Here is a 23,123-nt window from a genome sequence, read left to right on the forward strand (position 1 = left end):
GAGAAGCAAAGACAAGACCCCCAAGAAATGAAACAGGAACCTGAAGTGGCTACAGTGAGGAGAGCAGGAAGGGCACAGGCAAAGAGCCAGGCAGGGGGGAGCCCAAAGGGCTGTGGTGGGGCTGGACTCAGCATCATTTCAAATCCTTCTCTCCTAAGGCAGCTGCTCTCCAAGAGGTTTGACTCCCACCAGCATCCCCTCATTCAGCAGGTTTCCCAAAAGTGAGCAGTGCATGGGGGCCAACAGATTCTCCTGCCACAGACAGCAGAAAGCAGCTTCAGACCTCTCCAAATGGCAGAGCCTCTCAGTTATTGGCTATGTTACACCAGATTTTCAGACATGTAAGGGCAGTTAACAGCAATCCCTTGAGAGAGAAAACAGCCCAAGATTTTGGTTTCAGCTGCCTGCTCAAGATTTTCATGGCTCAATCTGGTGAAAGGCAGGGGCAAAAATACTTCAAATAGCAGATCCCAGCACTATGCTGGATTTGCACTGGGGCAGGGGAGGCTGGGCTGAACAAAGCCAAGCAAGCAAGAAGCCTCTGTATTATGCCCTCACCTTTAATATCCCTGTGGACAATCATATTGCTGTGTAGGTAGAAGACTCCCTGCAGGATCTGCCTGGTGTATTTCCGTGTGACATTCTCAGTCAGAGCACCGTAAGCTTTCAGCTGGTCCTTTATTGAGCCCTGTTGCAAAGAAACAACACACACCACCTGTAAGGACCAGAGAAACCATCACATCACAGCAACTTCTTCAACCTTCCTGACCGCTCTATCTTCCAGCTCAAAAAAGCCCCCAGACCTTATTTGTAGGAACAGCAGAAATCCACTAAGTGGTGAACGGAGCAAAGACTTGTGCCCGTGTCCCAGATCCCTGGGGAGATGAAGGTGACACAAGCTGGTGCCTGGCACAGCTTCCTCCTGCCAACAGCACAGACCTTTTTCCCCCTCTAGTGGCTGCAGGGGGGTCACTGACAGCTCACTGAGAAAGACCGAACTGATGAGGAATTACAACTCAAATGAGAAGATCAACTCGATTAATTAGATTCATAGACTCTTTAAGGCTGGAAAAAAGCCTCTGAGACCATCCATTCCAATCATTAACCCAGCACTGCAAGGTCCATCACTAAACCATGTGGGTTTTTGATCATTTCCAATGAGGGTGATTCCACTACTTCCCTGGGCAGCCTGTTCTGATGCTTGACAACCCTTTCAGTGAAGAAATTGTTCCTAGTACCCAATCAAAATCTCTGCTGGTGCAACTTGAGGCCATGTCCTCTTTTCCTATCACTTGTTACCTGAGAGAAAAGACCAACTCCTACCTGTCTACAATCTCCTTGCAGGGAGTTGCAGAGAGCCAGTTCTTTAGGGTCAAGATAATGAGTCAGTCTTTGAAAGCCTCCTCCCAAAACTCTGCACAGGAAGGAACACCCACAGCCATGAGGGACAACCAGCCCCAAAAGGGACTGCACCAAGACCACCCAGAGTAGATAATTTACAAGTCCTTGAATTTCTGACCCAGGCATGCAGGCTCAAACTGGTGTGATGGTATTGATCAAAGAGGAAAGGGAGCAGGGGTGCAGACATTTATCATCTGCAGCAGGTTGATCCCCTTGGTTATAGCTGTATTTTTGGGCCACTTGGAAATGGATGTGTCTCACTGTGCCAGAGCTGGGCTTTGGCAGGGATGAACCAGAGGCAGATTTGGGGTTCACACTCAGCTCTGCCTCCAGTATTCAGGTTAGCTGGGAAGTGGGAGGGGAAACCCATCCTGTTTCTGTCTGTCCTGCAGCTCTGGGGTTGATCCAAGATTGCCAGTCCTGTTCTGGGAACAGTGGCTGCTCTGCTCCAAGCCAGCCCATCCAACTGTATCAGCTTTTCCACATCCACCCATCTCTGCTGTTGCTCTGCCCAGCTACTGTTTTGGCATCTTTTGAGGCTGGTGGTGATCCTGTGGATGGGCCTCTCCTTTTCCTTTCTCAGCACTGCTGAGGCAACCTGAGATGCTCTAAATGACCCTTCAATATAACCTGTATGCAGGGTACATTCCCTCACCACAACCAAAACAGATTTCTTATCCTGCCCTCCCTCACCCTGATGAGGGGATATCACACAAGAAGGGGAAACTGGTTCTTTGAGGCCTGTGGTCAAATGGACCATTCTGTTTTCCAAGCATAATTTAAAAAACAGTTTATGGGCAGGACAGCAACTAGAGTCAGCTATTAACTGAGGCCAGCAAAAGAATGGCAGCATCAGGGTGCATCCAAACTTGGCCCTCTGAACATTTTGCCAAGCTGACTGTCTCAAACTGGAAGCTTGGCCAGACTCAGCTTTGCAGAGCTGCTGTCCTGCAAGCTTTGGGAACTCCCTCACTTCCACTGGCCTTGGAAACCAGAGCCCCAAGCTGCTTTTGTCAAATGAGCTGTTGTTGCAGCAGCAAAGTCAATCTGTATTTGGTCAGAGCTCAGCTTTATCATTTAAAAAAACAAACATTGAATTTCCAGCCCTGCTGGACACTGCCCCAGCATCGAATGCTGGTTTCCTGACTGCTAACAAACATCAGCAAGGGGACTGCTGGAATTCCTGGGATTTACTCCTCTTGGTCCATGCCTTGTGGCAGGGCCTGAAGGCAACATGCCCACAGGGATAGAGGGAGGGCAGGGTATGGAAGGGACTCAGAGGCATGGAAGTCCACCTGATCACTCACATGCAAGATGCATTCAGAGAGCCTCTAGCACATTTACTTAACTACTAAAATTATTTGCAACCAAATGACTTAATTGTCCCTTCTGACCTTACAAATCTCTGTATAAACAAGGGTTTATTCTCCCACACTCTGGGGAACAAATCCAGCTGGACAGAAGAGACTTGGGAGAACGCATCCTCCAGCAATGTAAATAGCATTATGCTGTTTTACACCATCAGTCTAATGGCTGATGTAATTCACAAGCTCCCAAACACAAAGAGATGCTCAACTCACCCATGCACATTCTCAAGCCGCTGCCTAAATTCCCTCAAAGCATTCTGATCTTTTTTCCCCATGACTATTTCATCCTATATCAGCAAAGCCACAAATGAAGCCACTCCTACACAAGAGGATAATGCTGCCCACAAAAAGCTCTGTCCTCAACAGAAGACTCTAATGAATACCACTGTTTTAATGCACATGTGCTGAAAGCCACAAATAATTGGTGACAGCTGTGGGTGGACAGTTGTACTATTAGCTTGTCCTGCAGGGAGTTGCAGTAAATACTCAAGGATGGGCTCAGGCCACAGTGTTTGGAGCAGGATTTGGATCATGTCCCACATTCACCAAGCTCAGATTCCAGACTGTGCACACACCCTGCTTCAGGATTCAAACCTAAAACCTGCCTGCAAAGCTTTTCTTTTCACCCAGTGCTTGTCGAGGGGCTTCACCATGACCTCTGACTCACACCCTAAGCTCTCCCAAGCCTTAGGGATGCATCCACTGGTTTGGTTTGGTTCGGTTCATCAGCCATAAAACAGCTCAGCTGGACAGATACAAATTTCACCAAAATCCAGGAAACTCTAAATCTGTTTTCTGCCACTCAGGACAATGATTAGCAGGAAGCACACTTACCCCTGGCATGTATTCCACAAAGATGGACAGTTTCTTCTCCTCAGGATCCCGCAGGCACCCGTAGTACTGCACGATCCTGTCGTGACGAAGAGTCTTCAACAGCTGAATCTCACATTCTAAAGCATTCACCTCCTGTAACAAACCACACAGGCTTCCTGATGAAGGGGAATGGTGTCTTTGGGAACATGATATAAATACTGCTCCATGCTGAGCACAGTTTTTGTAGAAGCTGTGAAGCTGTCCACAAAGCCACTGGCTACATGAGGCTCAGAAATAAGGAGCACTGCCCTAAGGGAAAGGCAAAGAAAAAGACAGGGCTTGGCTTTTGGACAGGTTTATTATTATTATTATTATTATTATTATTATTATTATTATTAGTGTTTAAGGAGTTTTTCTGGAAAGATTTCAGATTCTGAAATCTGTTTGATTTCAACAAAGTCACTGAGCAGAATGGGGAGAAGGTGAAGGGAGCAAGGAAGGTGAAGGGAGCAACAAAACTAAGGAAGATCAGACAGACCTGCAAGAGGTGATACCTGACACAGAGCAGGCCAATGTAACCAAGGAACTGGGAGGCACAGAAGTCACCAGAGCACCAGAGCCATTCAGGACTACTCCAGAGAGGGGAAACAACCTGCCTGCACACACAGCCTCCCAGGGACATGGACACCTGTACCCTCAGCCCACAGCTCCCCAGGGTGCTGCAGAACAGCCCTGCCCCTGTACTCACTTTACTTGTCTCCTGGCTGTCAGGGTCGAAAGGCACCTGCTTCACTGACAGCTCCCTCCCAGTGTCAGCATCATAGCAGAGATAAACTTCCCCAAAAGCTCCTCTTCCCAGCAGCTTCCCCAGCCTCCAGTTCACAGGTGCCTGCAGGGCTACAGGAGAGAGGAGAGGGTTGAGAGAAGAGCACAGCAGGGAGACTTCAGCATCAGGGTCCACCTGACCCTACAGGGCAGTCAGTGAGTCTCTATCTCTCCCAGGGGCACCAGGACAAACCAGTTTTAACTATACGGGTGCTATTGGTGTGGGGGGAATGTCTCCCAGTCTGCATTAGCATAAAGCAGAAACAAATCCCAGGAAATTCCAATTTCATTAAGAGTCTTTCCTCTAAAAACTGTTTCCTTAGCCAACACTGGAATTTCCCTTCTGCTGTGGGAGTGTTTAGCAGATTACAGGATGGCTGAGCAGCAACCCAGGCAGGGACCAGTGAGGAGTTTTATCTCACTGGTCATTACTTGGATGTTATCCATCACTAAACAGCCCCAAAATGCACCAGCTTCTATACCATGGGCAGTCTTGCAATAGCAGAGGAGCATCTTTGAGTGCTGGGGTGACAGCAATGCAAGCCAAGGAACAGAAACTCTGGATGCATTTGCTCCCACATCCCAAGTCTTCTGGGAAGCTGACAGTCCAACACACAAGCAATCACCTGTAACCCAGCAAGATGAACACCAGCTGACCCCACACAGCTCTCAGCCAAAGGCTGAGTAAGACACAGGGTGTTGTACTAAACCCTGCTCATGACACACAAGCTGGTGCAGTGTGCCTCATGGTGGGGGTGCAATCAAAGTTTACCCATGGCTGCTTAGCTGATGTCCAGCAACATCAGGAATTAGTAACTCAGCAGGTCACAATAACTCAATTTTGTGCCAAATCCCAGCTCTCCTGAAACCTCAGGCACTTGGGGCTTTGGTTCACTCACAGTTCCTGGCTTTTGTAGGGGAGGTGCTGAAGGCCTGCAGACCCTTTTCAAAATTGTTCCAACACTTGGGCCTGTATTCATCATACTGCAAGGTGCTGAGCTTGCTGTCCCCAGTAAAGCTCTTGGTTCTGCTGGAAGGGACAAGCTGAAACAGGTTCTCCTGTGGGAAGTAACTCCTGGGGAAAGTCCTCCGGCCTGCAGGGAAAAAGGGGTAAAGTGACAGCCAGAACACACAGAGCAGCTTGGATCCACCTGTCACCACCTTCTCACATCACTGCCCAGATCCTCACCTCCTCAAATTAAAGCAAAGCAAGTGTAATGAAACTGAAGCAAAGCCTTGAAGATTTTAAATTCAATTTAAGAGTTGATAACAGCAGGCATTACATCTAATGTAGATGTTTCCAGAGGGGTTTGCAACAGTTTAATTACATCAACGGGTGTGTTGGTTGTTAATCACAATTAAACACTGAACAGGCAGAGATTTACATTGAAAATTATCCCTGCCATCCCCTAAGTCCACATGCAAATGACCACACAGCAGGGCCAGACCTGCTTTCACAGGGGTGGCAGTGAGAGATGAAGCTCATTCTGGAAAGCTCAATATGCTCTCTGCACGTCCTCAATACATTTTTCCCAAGGGAATTTTTGCCTCCCACTACTTGCAGTCTTACACAGTGAAAGAATGAGCAGGAAAAAGATGATGGAGTTGGGCCCAAAGCTCAGAGCTCACCAGCTTAAAACAGAGAAGCAAACAGATACTGCTACCCTGAAATTGCTTGGGGATTTCCTATGGCTCAGTGAGAAACCTGCTGTAAAGGTCACAAAAATCATCCTCAAAAGCAAGCAATCTAGGGGAGTAGGAAGGTTGATACTGCCAGGGATGAGAAATGCCAATCATCCCCATGGTGAAATTAAAGCAGGAGGTGTAAGCAGAGGACAGGCTCAGCACTTCCCAAGAGCAGAGCCACAAGGTCTCACAGAGAACAACCCTTCTGAACACACAAGTGAATCCCAAAGCACTTGGTGGCTCTCCCTTTATCAGAAACCTCTCCTTCCCAAGTGTTTCCAGTCCCAGGCACTGGCAGAAGCCATCAAGGACTGATCACCTCCCACCCTGAGCCCCCATCACGTCCTTACCATCGCTGTAGTCCTTGCGACTTTGGGAGAGATGGTACTGCCTTGGGAAGGTCCCACCTTTCCCAAACCTCTCACAGAATGGGATGTCAAAATCTGCCAGGAGGGAAGAAGACACAGATATTTCTGAGATCAGCTCAGTATCAAATGCTCAGAGTGTTTCTTATGGGAAACACTGAGACAAGAAGGAGGTGACAAGGTGTTCATTTACACAACCCTACACATCCCAAGGCTCCCTGTGAAATCTGCCTACACTCACAAACTCTTCAGTGGAAAATCAGGGTTAGACACACTGCCCTTAGTGCCCCTAAAGCAGAGGTTTAACTGCTGACTTTATGGACCCTGGCCCATATTCAAGCAGGGGATTAACACAGACCATGCTTGCTTTCCAAGGCAAAGCACTAAAACATCTTATTTGCACTTGGAAAATGCAAAAAATTGAAACAGAACTGCCAGGCAGGGTCAGGCCTAGACACATCCACTCCAAAACATTTGCTATGATATCAGCTATTTCCAGGAAAATGCAAAAAAATCCAGCACTTGACTAACACCAGATAATATCTCCCCTCTTTCTTCTCAGATGTGATTCCTCCCCTCTGAAAGCCAATTCAAACCTCCAGAGCTCCAAACTTTTATATTTATTTGATTAAATGCTAGAAAGATAGAATATACAGAAGGGATTAAAGACCATCAGAGTTTAGATGGATGATGAGAGAGATGGATGGACATGCAAGATAAGGACATATTTTTTTAATAAAAACCCCAGCACAGGAAGCCATTGCTGGTAGCACCAAATAGCTTGAGATTAAAATATCTGTCATTCCACCCCCTTCTTTCACCTGCTGTTTTTCCTCCATCCAATTCTAATGACACAGCCCCTTCTGACTGTTTGTTTGTCTTAGCCTGGGGCCAGCAGCAGCTCCTCAGAGGCCATTCCTGGCCTCTGCTGTGCTTCGGTGTGATTGCCAAAAAGAGCACATAATGGCTGAAATATGGTCAGCAAGAGGAGCAACAAGGACAGGGCAAGAGGTTCTCGGTGAGCCACGTGTGAGCAACGGTGCCCAGAGGTGTCTCAAAGCAAAGTGCCATGGGGGAAGCATTAAAACTTCAGCAACAAGGGCTGACTGCAGCTTCATCTCTGCAGCTCAATCTAGAAATCCTGCCTCAGGCCAGCAATGAGTTATCCTGCCACAGGCTGGCTGCCATTTGCTCATTTTTATTAGTGCAAGTCATTACAATATTACAGAGTTTCCATTATTTAACCAGCTGGATGTTTATAAGTGATTAAGCAGTAACCTATGATCTGTGCAAGCACCAATACAGCTTCTCTCACAGCATTTGCACTATTGCAGATTATTATTCATGCAAGTGGAAGAGGTGTAACTCCCTAGAGAGCTGGGCTTTGCTGTGTAGGAAGTCGGGATCCTGAAGGGGCAACTCCCAGATGAGAAAAGAGAGACAAAAGCTGATCCTACAAGGCTGTTTCCAGAACCTTGCAGTTGTCTGCAAACACAAGAGCAACATCTTCCAACACAGATCTCTCTACAGCTTTGCTTGCTTGCCTCCATCCACCTCAGGGCCCCAGCTACCCAGTTTGGACTATTGTTGCTGTCAACTGATTCCCAAACCAGCCCCAAAGGTATTGCTGCAGAATCACAAAGGGTTAATGAAGACAAGAGCAGCCCTGCCTGTGTTTGCTGCTCTGGGCCTTTTGATTTTAGAGAATATTCATGTTTGATCATTACAGGGTCAGTTCTGAAGGGTTACCAAAGCCATGGAGCTGGTTTGCTTGATTGCTTTTAATTACTTTTCATGCCGTGCCATCTCTCTGGTAGTCTTCATCCAGCCTCTTCACTATGAGCTTTTTATACTTTTCAGCAAATATAAACCACCAAGAGTGCTTACCCATGCAATCAAGACCGTCTTTGGGATGGCTCTTCCTTCCAGGAACAGGGGTTTGGGGAAAGGGAGGGCTGCAAAGGGATGGGAAAAAAAAGGATTTATTTATTGTATCAGAAAGGAAATTAATATGAAATTAATAAAAATAAAACTATGAAATTAATAAACTAGGGAAAGGACAGGATAAACCACAAGCTGCACTGACCACTGAGCTCCCATCCTCATCCTGCACAAGAATGAGGATTGGTTTTTTGGCTGGATCACAGCTTGTTCCTGTGGCAAACAAAAGGGATGCTGCAAAACCCACAGTCACCAGGCTGAAATGAAGCAGCCAAAGGTCTCACCCCTGTGCAGGAGGCACCTCAGAAGAAGGGCCACAGGCTTCTGCTCCCTCACTGTCAAGTGTTCAACCACACACCTCTGCTTTCCATGGACACTGCTGAGCTGCTGCAGGTGCTCACACCAGAGTCCCTCAGCCATGCTCAGTTCATGCAGCTTTCCCTCCTGTCCAACATCACCTCCCACCTTCCTCACACAGATTCTGCCCCACCACTGGGAACACACAGCCTCCCATGGGACCAGTGAGGGGATGGAAAAGCACTGCAAGGGGATTTCTGCAATCCCAATTTCACCTCAGGCTCTTAAAGAGTGATCTGGGCATGTGGGTTTTACACTTCTCTTTTAACAATACGGGCACAGAGTAGAAATCAGCTTTGTAAAGTGCTCTGAAACCTACTCATGTCAAAGCTGATCCCTGCTGTGGCAAAGAGGAGTTTTGTGGTGCTGTTCCTAACCCTCAGCCTGGTCACTGAGCCTGGTGACTTGCTCTGTCCTCTTGGGCTGATCCCAAACAACTGGCTGCAAGGCCCCCACCACCTCTTTGCAGGAAGAGTCCCACTAACTCCTCTTCCTTGGAGTAATACCCCTTGTGCCTTTTCCAGCTCCTGGAACCATGACTGGACACATCTGCCTGCTTTGGACATGAAATCAGGCCATGCCACCCTCTCACAGACAGAGCTAAAAGCCTAAAGCTCTCCTCTAAGTTCACAGCAGTGTTACAAACAGCCTGTGCTCCTTCTGCTGTTCTTCTTGGCAAAATCTCTGCAAAAGCAAAGCTGGGGCAGAGAGGTTGGGAACACAAGGAATCCAGCTTCAATACAGCCCTAACAATGAGCAAATACATCACAGGAAATTATTAAAAGCCACAAAAAGGAAATGGACCTTGATGCTGAGACAGGTCCAAAGCACACGGAGCTGCAAACCCAAAGCACACTACACAATCAACCCAAGGCAGGCCTGCTGGAACACAGCCTTGGGGCTGGATGGAACAGCAACAGCGGAAAAAAATAGACAACCTTTGATGCAGATGGAAAAAAAAATACACTGCTTCCCAAAAGGACACTGTGTCTTAGCCACAGCTCACCCTGCACAGCAGCAAACACAGGGATTCTGTGCACGTGGGAGCTGGGATCCAGCTCAATGGCAGCAGGCACTGAATCGCAGCCTGGCTTAGTACAACGTGTCCCAGTTGCTTCCTGCTGAGCAGCTAAACTTAGTTACTGCTCATCTGGTGTCCCCAGCACCTTGAGTGACATGTCTGTGGCTGCTGGCACTGCACAGGGGCTGCTGAGTTTGCCAGTGGTCAGTGGAGAGCAGACAGCGTGCCCAGGGACGAGCAGGCACGGAGAGGCTGATGGAATATTGACCTGGTGACTGCAGAGAGCCAGAGGGGAAGGAGGTGCTGGGAGGGTGGTGAAGCACTGGAAAAGGCTGCCCAGAGAAATTGTGGATGCCCATCCCTGGAAGAGTTCAAGGCCAGGCTAAATGGAGCACTGAGTAACCTGGTCTAGTGGAAGCTGTCCCTTCCCATGGCAGGGGATTGGAAACTGGATGATCTTTAAGGTCCCTTCCAACCCAAACCATTGTGTGATTCTGCCAGAATTTTCATGTCAAAAGGCAAAAAAAGAAAACCTGGTCACACAAAGCTAGGCTGTCTTTGTCCAGCTCAGATTACTGCAATTCAAATCATACCATTGCACAGACATCTGTGCTAGGATCTGGTTTTCAGCAATGAAGATAAATCTGTTTTACTCAGGTGCATCCTCATCCCAACAGAAACCTCAGGGGTTGCCACTGATCCTGTTGCTCTCCTGCTGTGGAGCAGTTCAGCTTGTGAACATGGTGACACACACAACTCACCTGTCCACAGACCTGTCCAGTGACTGGCAGCTCCCAGACAGAGAATCATCAGGGCTGATGAAAGCTTCAAGCATCTGACAGAGAAAGAAAAGGGAAACAATAAAACCATGCACTATAATTCTCCAAACTCCAGAAGGAGCAGACCTCTGCAGGGTCACCCATTTATGATGCCTTCTCTGCATTATTGTTCTTTCCAGCTGCTATTTGCTGGTAGGAAAACTGAAGCAAAGATCATCAGCACCCTGATGTTCAAAGTAGGCAGAGGAGTCAATGAGATTTCAAAGCATTTGTGAGAAATAATAATATTTACTACTTTTTCCTTACTACTAAAGGAAAATATGTATCAGGACACAAATGATGTGCCCAAGGCCAAGTGGATATTGTGTACCAGAGGCAGGACTGCAGCCCTGGGCTCCTGACTTCCCGAGCTGCCCTGGCACACGAGCCCAGCCTTCCTCTCTGCTGATAAGAGCAGCATCATCAGGGCTTTGGCTGGAAGAACCGGCTTGGCACTCACCAGCTCAGTGAAGTCAAAAGCTGCATTTGTGTTGCTTCCTGGATGAGACATTGTACTGGCCAGGGTTATTTATAGCTGGTTATTAACAATAGAGAGTTTGTAAGGAGTGGTAAACCCTGGAGCTGTGTGCAGTTCCACATGGAGCAGAGCCTGCTCTGGGCCACACTGTGCTGAGGACATTCACTAATCCCTGCTCCACAGCTCATTCCTGGGAAAGCTGAGCAACAAGGGTTAAACACCATGTGGAGGCACACTTTGCTGCTTCCCACATTGCTCCTCTTTCCCCAACTGCCTCCCTTTCCCCAGGCTGTTCCCATCAGCCCTCCTCAGCCAGCTGTCAGAACAACTCGTGCTGTTTTGGCCAGGCAGTTCCAACTGCAAAGTGCAATTCTTCTCTGCTTCCTAGTTTTTACCCTAAAACCTCCTTCAAAATGCACTAGGCCAAAGAGGAGCAAGCAGAAGCCACTCCCCACCTCTGCCAGCCATGCCAGGTCTCTTCTGGCAGTTAAAGCTGAAACAGACTCATTTCTCAAAAGCATAAAATTGGGAACTGGAGCATGCTCCATACTCAGCCTCTGTTCATCTGCCAGGCTGGTCCCAAGACCACTGTTACATCACAGGCTTGCACAGGGGCATTCCCCAAAAGGCAGCAAGCTCCAGCTTCTGAGTGGTTTTCCATAAGGCACATATGGAAGCAGCAGTACAAGAACATTCTGGAGGCAAAGCCCACATAGGGAAAAGCAGAACTGCTCAGTGAGGAAAGACAATAAACCCCAAACCATTCCCCAAACCCCTTTTCCCTGCTTTTAATTCACCAGCAAAGGGCTGTGGGCCACCCACAGAGTGATGCTGGGGAAAAGCAAGGAGAGCATCTGGGAACCTTCATCCAGAGCAGGCTCAGGGCTCTGAATTAATGGAGCTCCACAAACAGCCAGTGGAGCTGGGCTGATTTACACCCAAGGGGGTCAGGGGACCCTCCCCCTGCACACACACACACACTTTGTCTTAATCCTTCCCAACATGTTTTGGAGGCATGTGAAAACAATGGGGAGCCAACTTTTGGCTGCAAGGAGCACACGATACATCTGCACTCTGACGCTGCCAAGACTCACCCGGAGTGACTTCTTATTTTATTAATGGCTGTATAATAAACTGTTGAAAACACAACTTTGCCATGGAAACACTGGCACAGACTGCATGCAAATGTGGAGCTAGTGGGTGCTTTTGAGTGTAGGAAATACACATCTCCCCAGGAACATCCTTGGGGGCCAGCATAGCAGCCTGATGGATTTAGTTTAGTACCTTCCAGATGTCCCTCCTGCAAACTAGGGATTCTTGCTCTTGTGTTTCCAAGAGCTTTGTAAGAATGACATGTGCTCAGACAGCCCAGCTGACTTCACAGGATCTATACTAAGCTCTTTAGAGCTACAGATTGAGCAGAAATGCAGATTGAGAGGGAGGTGTAAGGTGCTCCCACTGTGGTCCCTTGACATTGCAGAGTTTCCCTCACCGTGGGTACCAAATTGACTGGAGGATGAAGTACTGCTCAGCACTGAGGAACTTGCTGCTCTCTTATTGCTGAGGGGCTGGAATATACAATTTCCTTATTAAGAGAGTTTAAAAAAATATAAATGGGGGAGGGACAGAGACACAAAACCACAAAGGCTGTGGGCAGAGCCAAGAACTGTAACTGGAGCTCGTGCAGAAACACCACATGGGAAGCAGCCCGAGCTGCTGATATCCCCAGGCTGTTGCAATCGCAGGCAATCGGTTGCTTGGCACATTCCCTCATGGTCCTGGGATCTGGGAATGCTGTGGCCATGAGGGCCTGGCAGCTGGTACAAACATGTGCCCCAGATCTTAGCTGCTCCAGAGCTACCTGAGATACCTGGGCACATTTGCCATCCCCACTGGCTCTCAGGGTTCCTGGAAATCAGACATTCCCATGGGCATTTCAAGCCCAGGGGCACCCATTCCTGAAAAAAGCTGGCCTGAGCCCCAAGCAGAATGCACTGCCAGAATGTAGAGGTGGGAGCAGCTCTCCCAGCACAGCCAGTGTCAGAATTCAGGACATCCCTCTGGCTGTCCTGGACTGCCAGAACCCCTGCCAGGGGGCTCAGAGACCTGGCACAGAGCCCAAGGTGCCTGTGGTTTTGATTATGACCCATGGAGCAAGTTATCAACCTTGGGTGAAGATCTGCAAGCCACAAAAGTAGAATGACAGTGAATTTATCACAGGGTGAAAAATTGATTTTTGGGGTTTTTAGAATGGGGGTTCAGGGAGCAAGATGGAGGAATCTGGGCATGTCCAGCCTTTCTCCTTCTTCTTCTTGGGCTCCATCTTCTGCTGTGGTGTTGACACTTTTAGATTGGTTTAGAGGAGAAGCTCACTGTCTAACACAGGTGATAGGTATTGGGAAGTGATTGTACACATTGTACAGGTAGTTTTTAGTATAAAAAGATAACACAGCCCTGGGGGCAGGCAGAGTGCCTCTGTCTGTCTGTCTTGCTGAGTGGACCTCGGCTGGACAGGTGAAAATATTTTATAGATAAGATACAATAAACACCCTTGAGACCGAGAACTGAAGAGCTCTGACTCCTTCAACCGCCAGGCTGGGAAAAGAGACTTTCCAACACATCTCAGGGTCCCTCTGAGCAGTCAGAGATGCTGAGAAGCCAGCAGAGCTGTCCCACTGCAGCCACACCCCAGCCCCACTCACGTTCTGGTCCATGGTCTCAGGGATGAACTCTCCCTCGCTGTTGATGCTGGTGTAGGAGCCCTGGCGGGCGATCTGCTGCTGCTCCTCGGGAACGCTGCCCGGCGGCGGGGAGCTGCGCCCGGTGTGCAGGGAGCCTGGGCAGGGACACACACGGTCAAGGAGGGCACCCACCAAGCCAAACCCTTCCAGAAACGCTGTCCCAGTGAGCACACAGCTCCTGGGTGCCAGCACAGGAGTCCAGGGTGGTGTAATAAGTGACACAGGCTCTCCAGGCATTCACAGAAGGCTGATTCACTCTATTAACAAACCCATTGCTTTTTATACCCTAGTATAAAATCCCTATCCCTAAAATTGATCTTTAATTAAAACACCTGACAGTGTTTTAATTAAATGACCAATCAAGTCCATCCCTACAGGTGGACTTGATTGGTCCTTTAATTAAAACACCATCACCACTGGCTAATTAAGAAATCACCCTTTGGTAAACATTCTCCACAACACATCTCTACAACACATTCCACACATTCACAACACCAGGTGCAGCAAGTGAAGAGAAGTATTGTTTGTAATTCTTCTCTCTGAGCTTCTCAGAGCCTCTCACAGAATGATGCCTGGGAAAGTTGTCTGTTGCTCCCTGTGACCAGAGAGCTGCTGCCACAGCTGGGTTTGAACTCATGAGGATGGGAATGGAGCTAGAGGTGTGATGCTGTTTATGGGCATCTTCCAAAGCTTTAGCAACAGGGAGGGTTTGTTACTGTGGGACCACACAATGTGTAGCAGACTTGACCTTCAACACACCCTGGATCCTAAGAGCTGTCACTGTATCCAGGTGTGATGCTAGAAAGGAAAGCAGACTCTGGGAGTTCTGCTGTGATACAATCAGTCAGCCTCAAAGCAAACCACAAACCACAAACCCACCTCCCCTTTGACCTCTGGGCATTCCCTCCCTGGAGCAGGTGACTGCCTTATCCAGGCATGTAGGAAAGAGCCTGGCTGTGCTCAGAACATCACTGAAACACTTGTTATATGGAAAACAATTTGCACTCAAATACCTTCTTCTCCCCCCTTTCCCTACACAAAAGTAAAGACAAAGGAAAACCAGCCCTGAAACCCAAAAACCCCAGAGCAGGAGTGATCTATGGGATTGGTTTGTCCTATTTTTGGCCAAGGGAATTGTCTCCCCTCTCTGTAACCCCAGAGCCTATGCACAGACAGCAAAGCTTCCACTGGCTCCCTCACAGGGCTCTTAGCAGAAGGTGATTTCCATTTTGCACCTGGGAGAGAACCCCACAGCTTCTTTATGAAGATGTTCCATTCCTCCTGTTTATTCCCCCAAATCCACTCTATCCTTGTGCCTTTTCCAGCTTTAGGGATTACTGCCCTTGCTTGGCCCTGCTGCAGAGTCTTGGCTGTGCAGTCCCTCCCCTCCATCCCTGTGCTGTCATCACTCCAAGGCAGGGAATTGCTGATGGAGATCCATGTGGGTCCATGCTGGAGCTTCAGCTGGCATTGTGCAACATGAGCTTTCACACAACACAACAACCTGTTTTCATGCAGACTTCTGGAAAGCACATGGAGATGTGTTTCCTCACGTTTTGTATCCATTTTGTGGCACTCCTGCCAGGTCCTGGGTTCATTACCACCATTTGCTAACAACATGCCCAGGGTTGAGCACAAGAGAAAGGTACTGGGAAGAGACCTACCCCATCATGGAGAGTCAACACTGATCTATCAAACAACACTTCTGCCTCTTCTGCATCACAGTTACTGTGCCACATGGATCTCTGGAATAAATCCATCTGCGTGATCAACATGACCAACCCAAGTTCCCACCTTTCACTTAAGCAGATACACATCAGGAGCTATGATGAATGTTAACAGTGTCACAGCAGCATTAAAGATCATTAAATCAGGCCTTTTTGCTGGATTTACAGCAAACACACAGATTTGTCTGTCCATACTACATCTTCCTTCAGACTCCTTGCTTAGATTGTAAAAATAAAAGTCATATGGCTTTGAGTTACTTTTTTTTTTTCTTCTTCCTATTTTCTCCTTCACAGATTTCCTGCAGGATAAGAACACAGTGAAAAAACTCCAACTGAAGTAATGCCAAGATCAAGAGAAGAGAAACTCTCGAGTGCTGCAGCACTCATAACGAACTGGCTTTCCACCAGCCCTAAAACAAAACCAGTTGGGAAGTACAGCATCCTCTCTTTGAAGATAAATAAATAAACTTTTAACTGTTGAGCAGTTCAGGCACCCTGAATAAATCACTGCATCAGCAGCCCCTCATTTGCTTAGCAGATGCCAATCTGGAATGCAGCACAAGGGCATCTGGGTGGCTCTTGCCCCAGAAAGCTGCTGAGGATTTAGTGAGGTGTAACTGCTGTATCTTAGCCCTGCTGAGCATTTCTGTTACTGCTGCAATGAGCTGTGGATCTGCTCATGCACTATTGGGATTTCTTGCTCCAAGGACCCAGTTGTTATCCAGAAACCCTTTGATTATGATTTTACAAAGATCTGTACATGCCCTGTTTGACTTTGAACACAGGAGTTAAACCAGACTTATCACAAGCACAAAGACTTCCCATGATCTCCCATTAAGCCTTTGCCTGTAACAACTACTCCCAGCCATAGATCAGCTGTGTTTGACCTTCCAGAGTCACATTTCCTGCCAAAAACTTTAAAAGGGAATAAGACACCAGCTATTTCCCAGCAGGTAAGGAAATTAAACAAAGTGCTTAATAGGCTTTTGCCTGCTTGGAAACTGCTGGAGTGAAGCAGATCCCTTTTCAGCCAGGCTGTTTAGGTAGAAGTGCTGCCCAAAGTCATTTTTGCAGCTTCACACCTCCAGGAGCATTGGTTGCTGCTGCTTTGCATCCATGCATGTTCTTCCACCTGGGAGAAACATGGAGAGGTGCTGGGAGCAGAGCTCTGGAGCTCAGGGCTGATTCCCCACTCCAGCCCTATCCTGCTCTGGTAACAAAACCTCAGGCAGTCCCTGCACTGCTGGAGGAGGGCAGGGATGGAAAACAGGAGTCAGAACAACAGTGGTACTTCATGGCAGGCTTAATTCATAGTGGGGAAAACACACTGGATATATTGAATAATGCTGATTAATCCACCCTGAGCAGAGGAAGAAACAGACAGAGAAGTCCAGATGTGCCTGTTTGACACATCACAGATGCTCTTCACACTTGACCTAATACTCAAGAAACAGCAGCAGGCAGGGAGAGGAGGCCCCCAAGGGACTGTCCTGGGGTCTATGGGACATCAAGTCACCTCCAGTGGGGATGTGTGGCATCCACATTCTCTGAAAAAATCCCTTCACCCAGGATTTTTCTCCTGGGAAGCTGAGAAGCCTCAGAGAAAAGGAAAACAATTCTTATCTCATTTGCTTCTCCTGTGTTGTGCTCACATGTGGAATGTGTTTGGAGGTTGTTCACCCACAGGTGATTGTTTCATTGGATTCTGCTGGGAGTTGTTTTCACTCATTGGCCAATCAGGTCTAAGCTGTGTTGAGACTCTGGAAAGAGTCACAAATTTTCATTATTATCTTTTTAGCATTCAGTAAGTATCCTTTCTGTATTCTTTAGTATAGTTTAGTATAGTATTCTTTAATATAATATAGTATTATAAAGTAATAAAGTAGCATTCTGAGAACATGGAGTCAGAGTCATCATTCCTCCTTCATCTGGAGGGAACACAAATACAACAGGGATGGGGCAGGCTGTGAGGCTCTTCTATACAGGCAGAGTGCTGGTCAGATCTCAGCAGCTCTGTTTGGGATTCCTGAACTCAGAGTTGGCCCTGGTTGAGCATCTGACCTCAGATACTCTCAGCAGCAAGGTGCTCTGGGGAGGGATTCCTGCTCCACTTACACACACAAATGTAAAGCCACAGATTTGAGAGCACAGAGTGTCCTGAGGACACAGAACCAGGACAGCACGGAGACTCACAGTCACTGCTGGCACCCACTGGGGCCTTTCATGTTCCCTTCTGCTATTTTCCTTTCAGAAGTGCCTTTCCTGCAGTCTGTGCAGAGCTCGTGGTGCTGCACGTACAGCCAGCTCCCCAGTGCCAGGCTTGGCTTCCCTCCGCCCCCGCATTCCCTGGCTTCATCTTCCCCTGCTCTTCCCAAAACTTCACCCACTGCTGACCAGCATCAAGCAGGGAAGAGAAGCCCTTGAAGAGGCAGAGCTGGGGAGGGTTTGCTGGCAGCTGCCACCACTCACAGCTGCAGCCACAGGGAGCCCAGCCCTGGGATGATGTTCCCAAACAAGGGACACCACGTCAGGATGTGCTGCTCCTCTAAGCCCTGGCAGAAACACCAGGCTCAGGACAGGGCTGCACAGGAGAAAGAGAGAAACCTGCTGGAAATTTCTCTCTTTGGTCCTGTCAAGAGGAGCTGTGAGCAGATGGATCAAATCTTGCTTAACTTCTTTTCCAGTGGGCTCCCTGCAAGCCTCCCTCCTCTCCTTGCTGATCCTTCTGAGCATGGATTACTACATTTGATTTGAGGCAAATTTAGGGTACTTTTTAACTAATAAGCAAGACAGAAGCTATTTTCTAGTTCTAAAGCAGCTGGCATGATGCACGTAGATAAATTTTCTTCCTCTTCCCAAAACAGAGCAGGTTTCATCCATCCTAACTCCTGCAATACTCCTGGTCTGGAGAGAGCTGGCAGGCACATGAAACCATGGCTCAGCAGCCTGAAAAAACCCAGTAAAATGAAGCTTCTAGTAAATGTTTCTATTGAAAAGGTGATGCTGGAATGGGGCTGTTAAATAATTTTTGGATAATGCTCTGAAACATGTATTTCTTCAAAGTAAATAAAAACAATCCTCAGTTATCTGAAAATCCAGAACCCCAAAAGTTTTCTTTTTTCAGTCCAAGTTCCCTTGGGCTTTTGCTGGCCACCAAAAAACTGGAAGGGGATTTCCACTGAAAAAGTTTATGGGGAAAAAAAAAAAGAAAGAAAAAGAAAATATTGACTTTGCATAAGGTTTTTCAGGGACATGGCATGAAGATATTTTCTGCCCAGCAGAAGCAAAAATAGCTAAATCTTCCCGAGAACATTTACCTCCCTTCCAATGTGCTTGTGCCAATTACATACAGTTTTATTATTTTCCACTGCTGTTTACATGGCAGAGTCAGCAGAAAAACATGAGACATCTCAGAAACACAGAGAATATGACCCTGAACTACCTTTTAGTATAAAGACACTTTAAATCTCCTTTTAAATGTGGTTTCAAGAGAAAAGCTGAACTGAATTAAGATCTTCTTTTGATAGCAACCACTTTGATGACAGCAGGAGGGAAACACTGTGAAATGGCTTGTGACTGCAAGGGAAGAAGAGTTTCTCCTGCAGCCTCTTAAGATGCCTTTTGACTATGCACCAAGTTCAGAGAAATCCCCACTGCAGGAAAACAAAACACAGCATCATGTCTATCTGTCTGTCTGTTCCCTGATGCTGGGTTTTATGCTCCATTTGAGATGCTGCTCTCCCTTTCAGCTTGCTGGAGTTTCTGCCCAGCTGCTGGATCGTCCAGTTCTGACTCAGGAGGTCAAAAATGCATCTGCTGGACTGTGAGCACCCTCTAAGCAGAGCTGCAGCAGCTTCCTACAGACCCCAGATAACCCAAAGAGAGGAGTTAGAGAGATAAAGAGAGACAACAACCTTCTGTTGTCATGCTGAGGGCTGGCTGAAACCTCCTGGCAAGACTGATGGCTTACATGGAAAAAGAAACAGGAATGACTGATGCTTGGGCTGGTTACTTTTGCCACCTGTAAAAGTGCCAAGGACTCAGAGTTTGGCACATCAGCTCCTGAAAATCCCAACATTAGCACACTCTGCATGCCACAGCTGGTGCTGCCCAGTGCTCCTCCTCTGCTACCTTGACCAAAGCAACACATTGTGTCCCTCCATCCTCCATTTTGAGGGAGCATTCCCTCAAAATCCATTTGTATCTCAGGCTCTCACCCTTGCAGGGCTGATATCTCACCCTTTGTCTGCCTTGCCTTGGCTCAGGGCATTCTTGAGGCAGTGACACCTCACAGTCAGTGATGCAGAGCTGGTCAGGAACCAGCAGCTCCAAAACAGGAAGGACAGGCCAAAGCATGGCAAAAAAAGCTGGTAGGAAAGGCTTAACTTTACAAGAATCCATCTTCCCACTAGCACAGCTACACATGGAATCAACCCTGCCCATCATGCTCAGGCTCACAGGTCAGTGACAGCTCCCAGTGCCACAGCTCTTTGCTCATTAACAGCCTAACATGTACCAAAAAATAAAAAAAAAGGCAGCAGAGAAGTTTTGCTCAAGTACATTTTCTGCTGACACTCTGTGCTTTATGTGTGCATTTCATCCAGGGTCATCTAGTGACTCTGCCAAACTCTCAAAAAACCATGTGAGCTAGGGAAAAAACAATAGAGAAAGACAAGCCTGGTACATGCAAACACCAGGCTCAAGGAGAGCCCTTGCACATGGGCCACCCAGCCCTGGCATCAGTGAGAGCTGGGCATGGCTGCACAAGAGCAATGCTGGACCTCCCCTAGAGGAACATTTTCTATACATCTTGTCTGAGGTGCTGCAAACCACAGGATTTGTTATCAGCACAGGCTGTGAAACAGAGGAAGGGGGAGTCCTTGGACAAAAACTCTCATTTGTTTCACAGAGAAGAGTTTGGAAGTGTTTACAGCCATATAAGTACAGAGGATCTTTAGAGGATGAAGTAATTTCTCCATATGTATTTCTGACTTTATTCACTTTATTCAAGGCTGTCACTTCTACAGCTGCAGGAAAATGCTAAAGATCTGTAGAAATTCCCCTATAACCTGCACCCAGAGACACAGCAGAGAACTGTGTGAAAAAGTCATTCATCCTGCCTGCAGGCTGGAATATGAATAATTCTGCCCCTGCTACACAGTCCTACATACTGCTTTACCAGCTCTGCACAGGGTGCCCTGTTCTCTACAAAATCCTACAAAGTTCTTCACACAAAAGAGAGCTGACCATCAGGATTTCAAAAAGCTCAGAGTGTTTTAGAAAGCAAGGAAAGCATAAACTCAAGCCCAGAAAACCAAAGAGAAAACCCCACAAGGCTACAAACAAGCCCCAGTCCCTACAGGGCTGCAAGAGCAGATCAGGTGCTTGCCAGCCTGGCTTCAGGGGGTGCAGGTACCTGCTTCCAGCACCTCTGAAGGAAAGGGATGCTCCCCTTCCTCTGGAATGCCACCCCTGCACACATGCCCCTGAGAAACCCCAGAAACAGCTTCCACAGATGGCATTTCACCCACAAGAACAGACTGGTGGCACACAGACACTTATTTGGTCTTTATGTGGTGAAGCTGGTGCCAGTCCAGGAGCTAAGGAGCCTGAGCCCACTCTGCTACATTATCCTGCCACCTGAGAAAGGGGGACAGAAACTCAGAGAACAACAGCACAGGGTTAAAGGAATAACCAAAGGTCCCAAACAGCCTTGGCTTCCTACAGATTATCACTCTGATAAAGCTCAGTGGAATCAAATTGACTGGACATTTTTATCAGTGCATTTGCCACCCCCAAATGACAGCCCAGGTCCCCCACTCTCTTCACCTGTGTGCTCAGAGTGGCTCTGCTCAGCACAGCCTCCCCCAGCCTGCAGAGCCTCTCTCCCTCAGGCTGAGGACAAGCACTGGGTCACTCTGGGGGACATCAGGGTGGCCATCCAGACTGGGGTTGTGACAAAAAAAGAGGGAGAGGGTGGTGGCCAGGCTGAAGCAGCACAGAGCTGCCCAGGGAGTGCTGTGTCTCACTGACCTGTGGAATATTTGCGTGTCCTCTCCGAGTCTTTGTACAGGGATCCCATGATATCTCCCATGGATCTGGAGATCCTCATCTCATGCTGCTTGCTGTTGTTGGGCTGCAGGAGCTGGTGATCAGACAAAGGGAATGATCAGAATTGGCCAGAGCCCTGTGGACACACCATGTGAAACCCTGTATTTGGCTCCCTGGGACCCTATTACCCAAGAACTATTAAAAAAAAAAAAAAAAAAGGAAAGAAAGAAGACATGCACGTAATCTAGAGTGATCCAAAAACCATTCACAAACATTTCACATCTGCTAATAAAACAGTCTAACAAGATTAAGCTCTCACAGATAATGGCAAATACAGATATTTGACATAAAAGACTGTTGCTGCACTCCATTATCTCCAGATAGGTACAGAGACTGATCACTGGACTGAAAACATTTGCAATCCCAAAATCAGCACCTCTCCTCCCTGCTCCCTAGACTCCAGTGGCAGCTGAGGCACTGCAGAGGTTCCTCTGCAACAGGGCAGAGGAACAGAGAGGGGAAGGTCAGGAAAAACAGGTAAGCAAGAGCAAAGAAAAGCATATCCAGCTGGTAACCTGGTAGTGGCCAGGTTTTACTAAGATTCTACAACTACATGCTACAGTGAGCTGTGATTTTATGGTAATTTGATCTATGACTTCAGAACCATGTGCTCTCACACACAGGAGCATGGCCACATGCTGCAGGAGGAGATGGACCTGCTCCCAAGGGCAGGCAGCATCCACCTGGCTCCTCTGCTCTCTGACTTGCAGTACTGCTGTGCTCCCACAAACTGCCCCATTTCCACCCAGGGTTTCTGACTTGCAGTACTGCTGTGCCCCCACAAACTAACTGCCCCATTTCCACCCAGGGTTTCTGACTTGCAGTACTGCTGTGCCCCCACAAACTGCCCCATTTCCACCCAGGGTTTAGGAAACCCCAAGTGATGCCTCAGTTTCCCCTGGGACTCTGCTCCCTGCACTTCCCAAGCCTCTCAAAAGCAGTGGAGAAGCTCCAAGGGCTGTGAGCACCCGCAGAAGAATGGGGACAAGTGAGTTTCAAGACTCCCAATCACTCCAGTACTTCTAGGAAATAAAAAGAAGAAACAGAGTTGCAACATCTCCAAATCCCTTGCTCTACAGCCTGTGCTTGGGGCAGCACGACATGTGCTTTGGCAAGACACTCTGTGCAAGAGAGGTCAGGCTAACAGGCTTAACTGCAAAACCACTGAGCTCAGGAAAAAACTAATAAGTAAATAAAGATGGAAAAAACCCAGACAGTTCTGCCTGAGACTGAAGGATCCTCCAGTTTGCTCTTCCCAGCTTTCAGCACGGAGGGAACAGTCCCCATGCTGCCACCCAGCATGGCAAGGGCCAGGGCATCACCCTGAACACAGAGGAGAGGCGAAAAGGAATGGTGGCAGCATCTCTAGAAAGAAAGAAAGCACAAGGAGTCCTCTCAGCTTTGAGGGTCAGCCTGGTGTTTAACCCTTCACAGGAGCCAGAGGGAGCTGAGCTCAGCCTCTGGGCTGCTAT

At 47.9% G+C, this 23,123-nt stretch overlaps 1 protein-coding gene across 3 annotated transcripts in view; it reads right to left on the reverse strand.

The window, feature by feature from the left end:
- Positions 1-23,123, reverse strand: part of LOC139590783 (mitogen-activated protein kinase kinase kinase 3-like) — an 82,453-nt gene that overhangs the window by 5,093 nt on the left and 54,237 nt on the right. For all 3 annotated transcript variants that reach the window (XM_071428515.1, XM_071428516.1, XM_071428514.1), the window contains exons 7-15: positions 21,574-21,685; positions 13,775-13,908; positions 10,538-10,611; positions 8,345-8,412; positions 6,443-6,535; positions 5,306-5,500; positions 4,330-4,478; positions 3,603-3,734; positions 559-688 (exon numbers count right to left, since the gene is read on the reverse strand). In XM_071428515.1, the coding sequence (XP_071284616.1) occupies positions 559-688; positions 3,603-3,734; positions 4,330-4,478; positions 5,306-5,500; positions 6,443-6,535; positions 8,345-8,412; positions 10,538-10,611; positions 13,775-13,908; positions 21,574-21,685 (1,087 nt within the window). The remainder of the gene's footprint in view (positions 1-558; positions 689-3,602; positions 3,735-4,329; positions 4,479-5,305; positions 5,501-6,442; positions 6,536-8,344; positions 8,413-10,537; positions 10,612-13,774; positions 13,909-21,573; positions 21,686-23,123) is intronic.

Source organism: Agelaius tricolor, unplaced genomic scaffold, assembly GCF_023055355.1.
Source record: "Agelaius tricolor isolate 1412-34295 unplaced genomic scaffold, bAgeTri1.0.p SCAF_6, whole genome shotgun sequence".
NCBI classification, from domain to species: Eukaryota; Metazoa; Chordata; class Aves; order Passeriformes; family Icteridae; genus Agelaius; species Agelaius tricolor.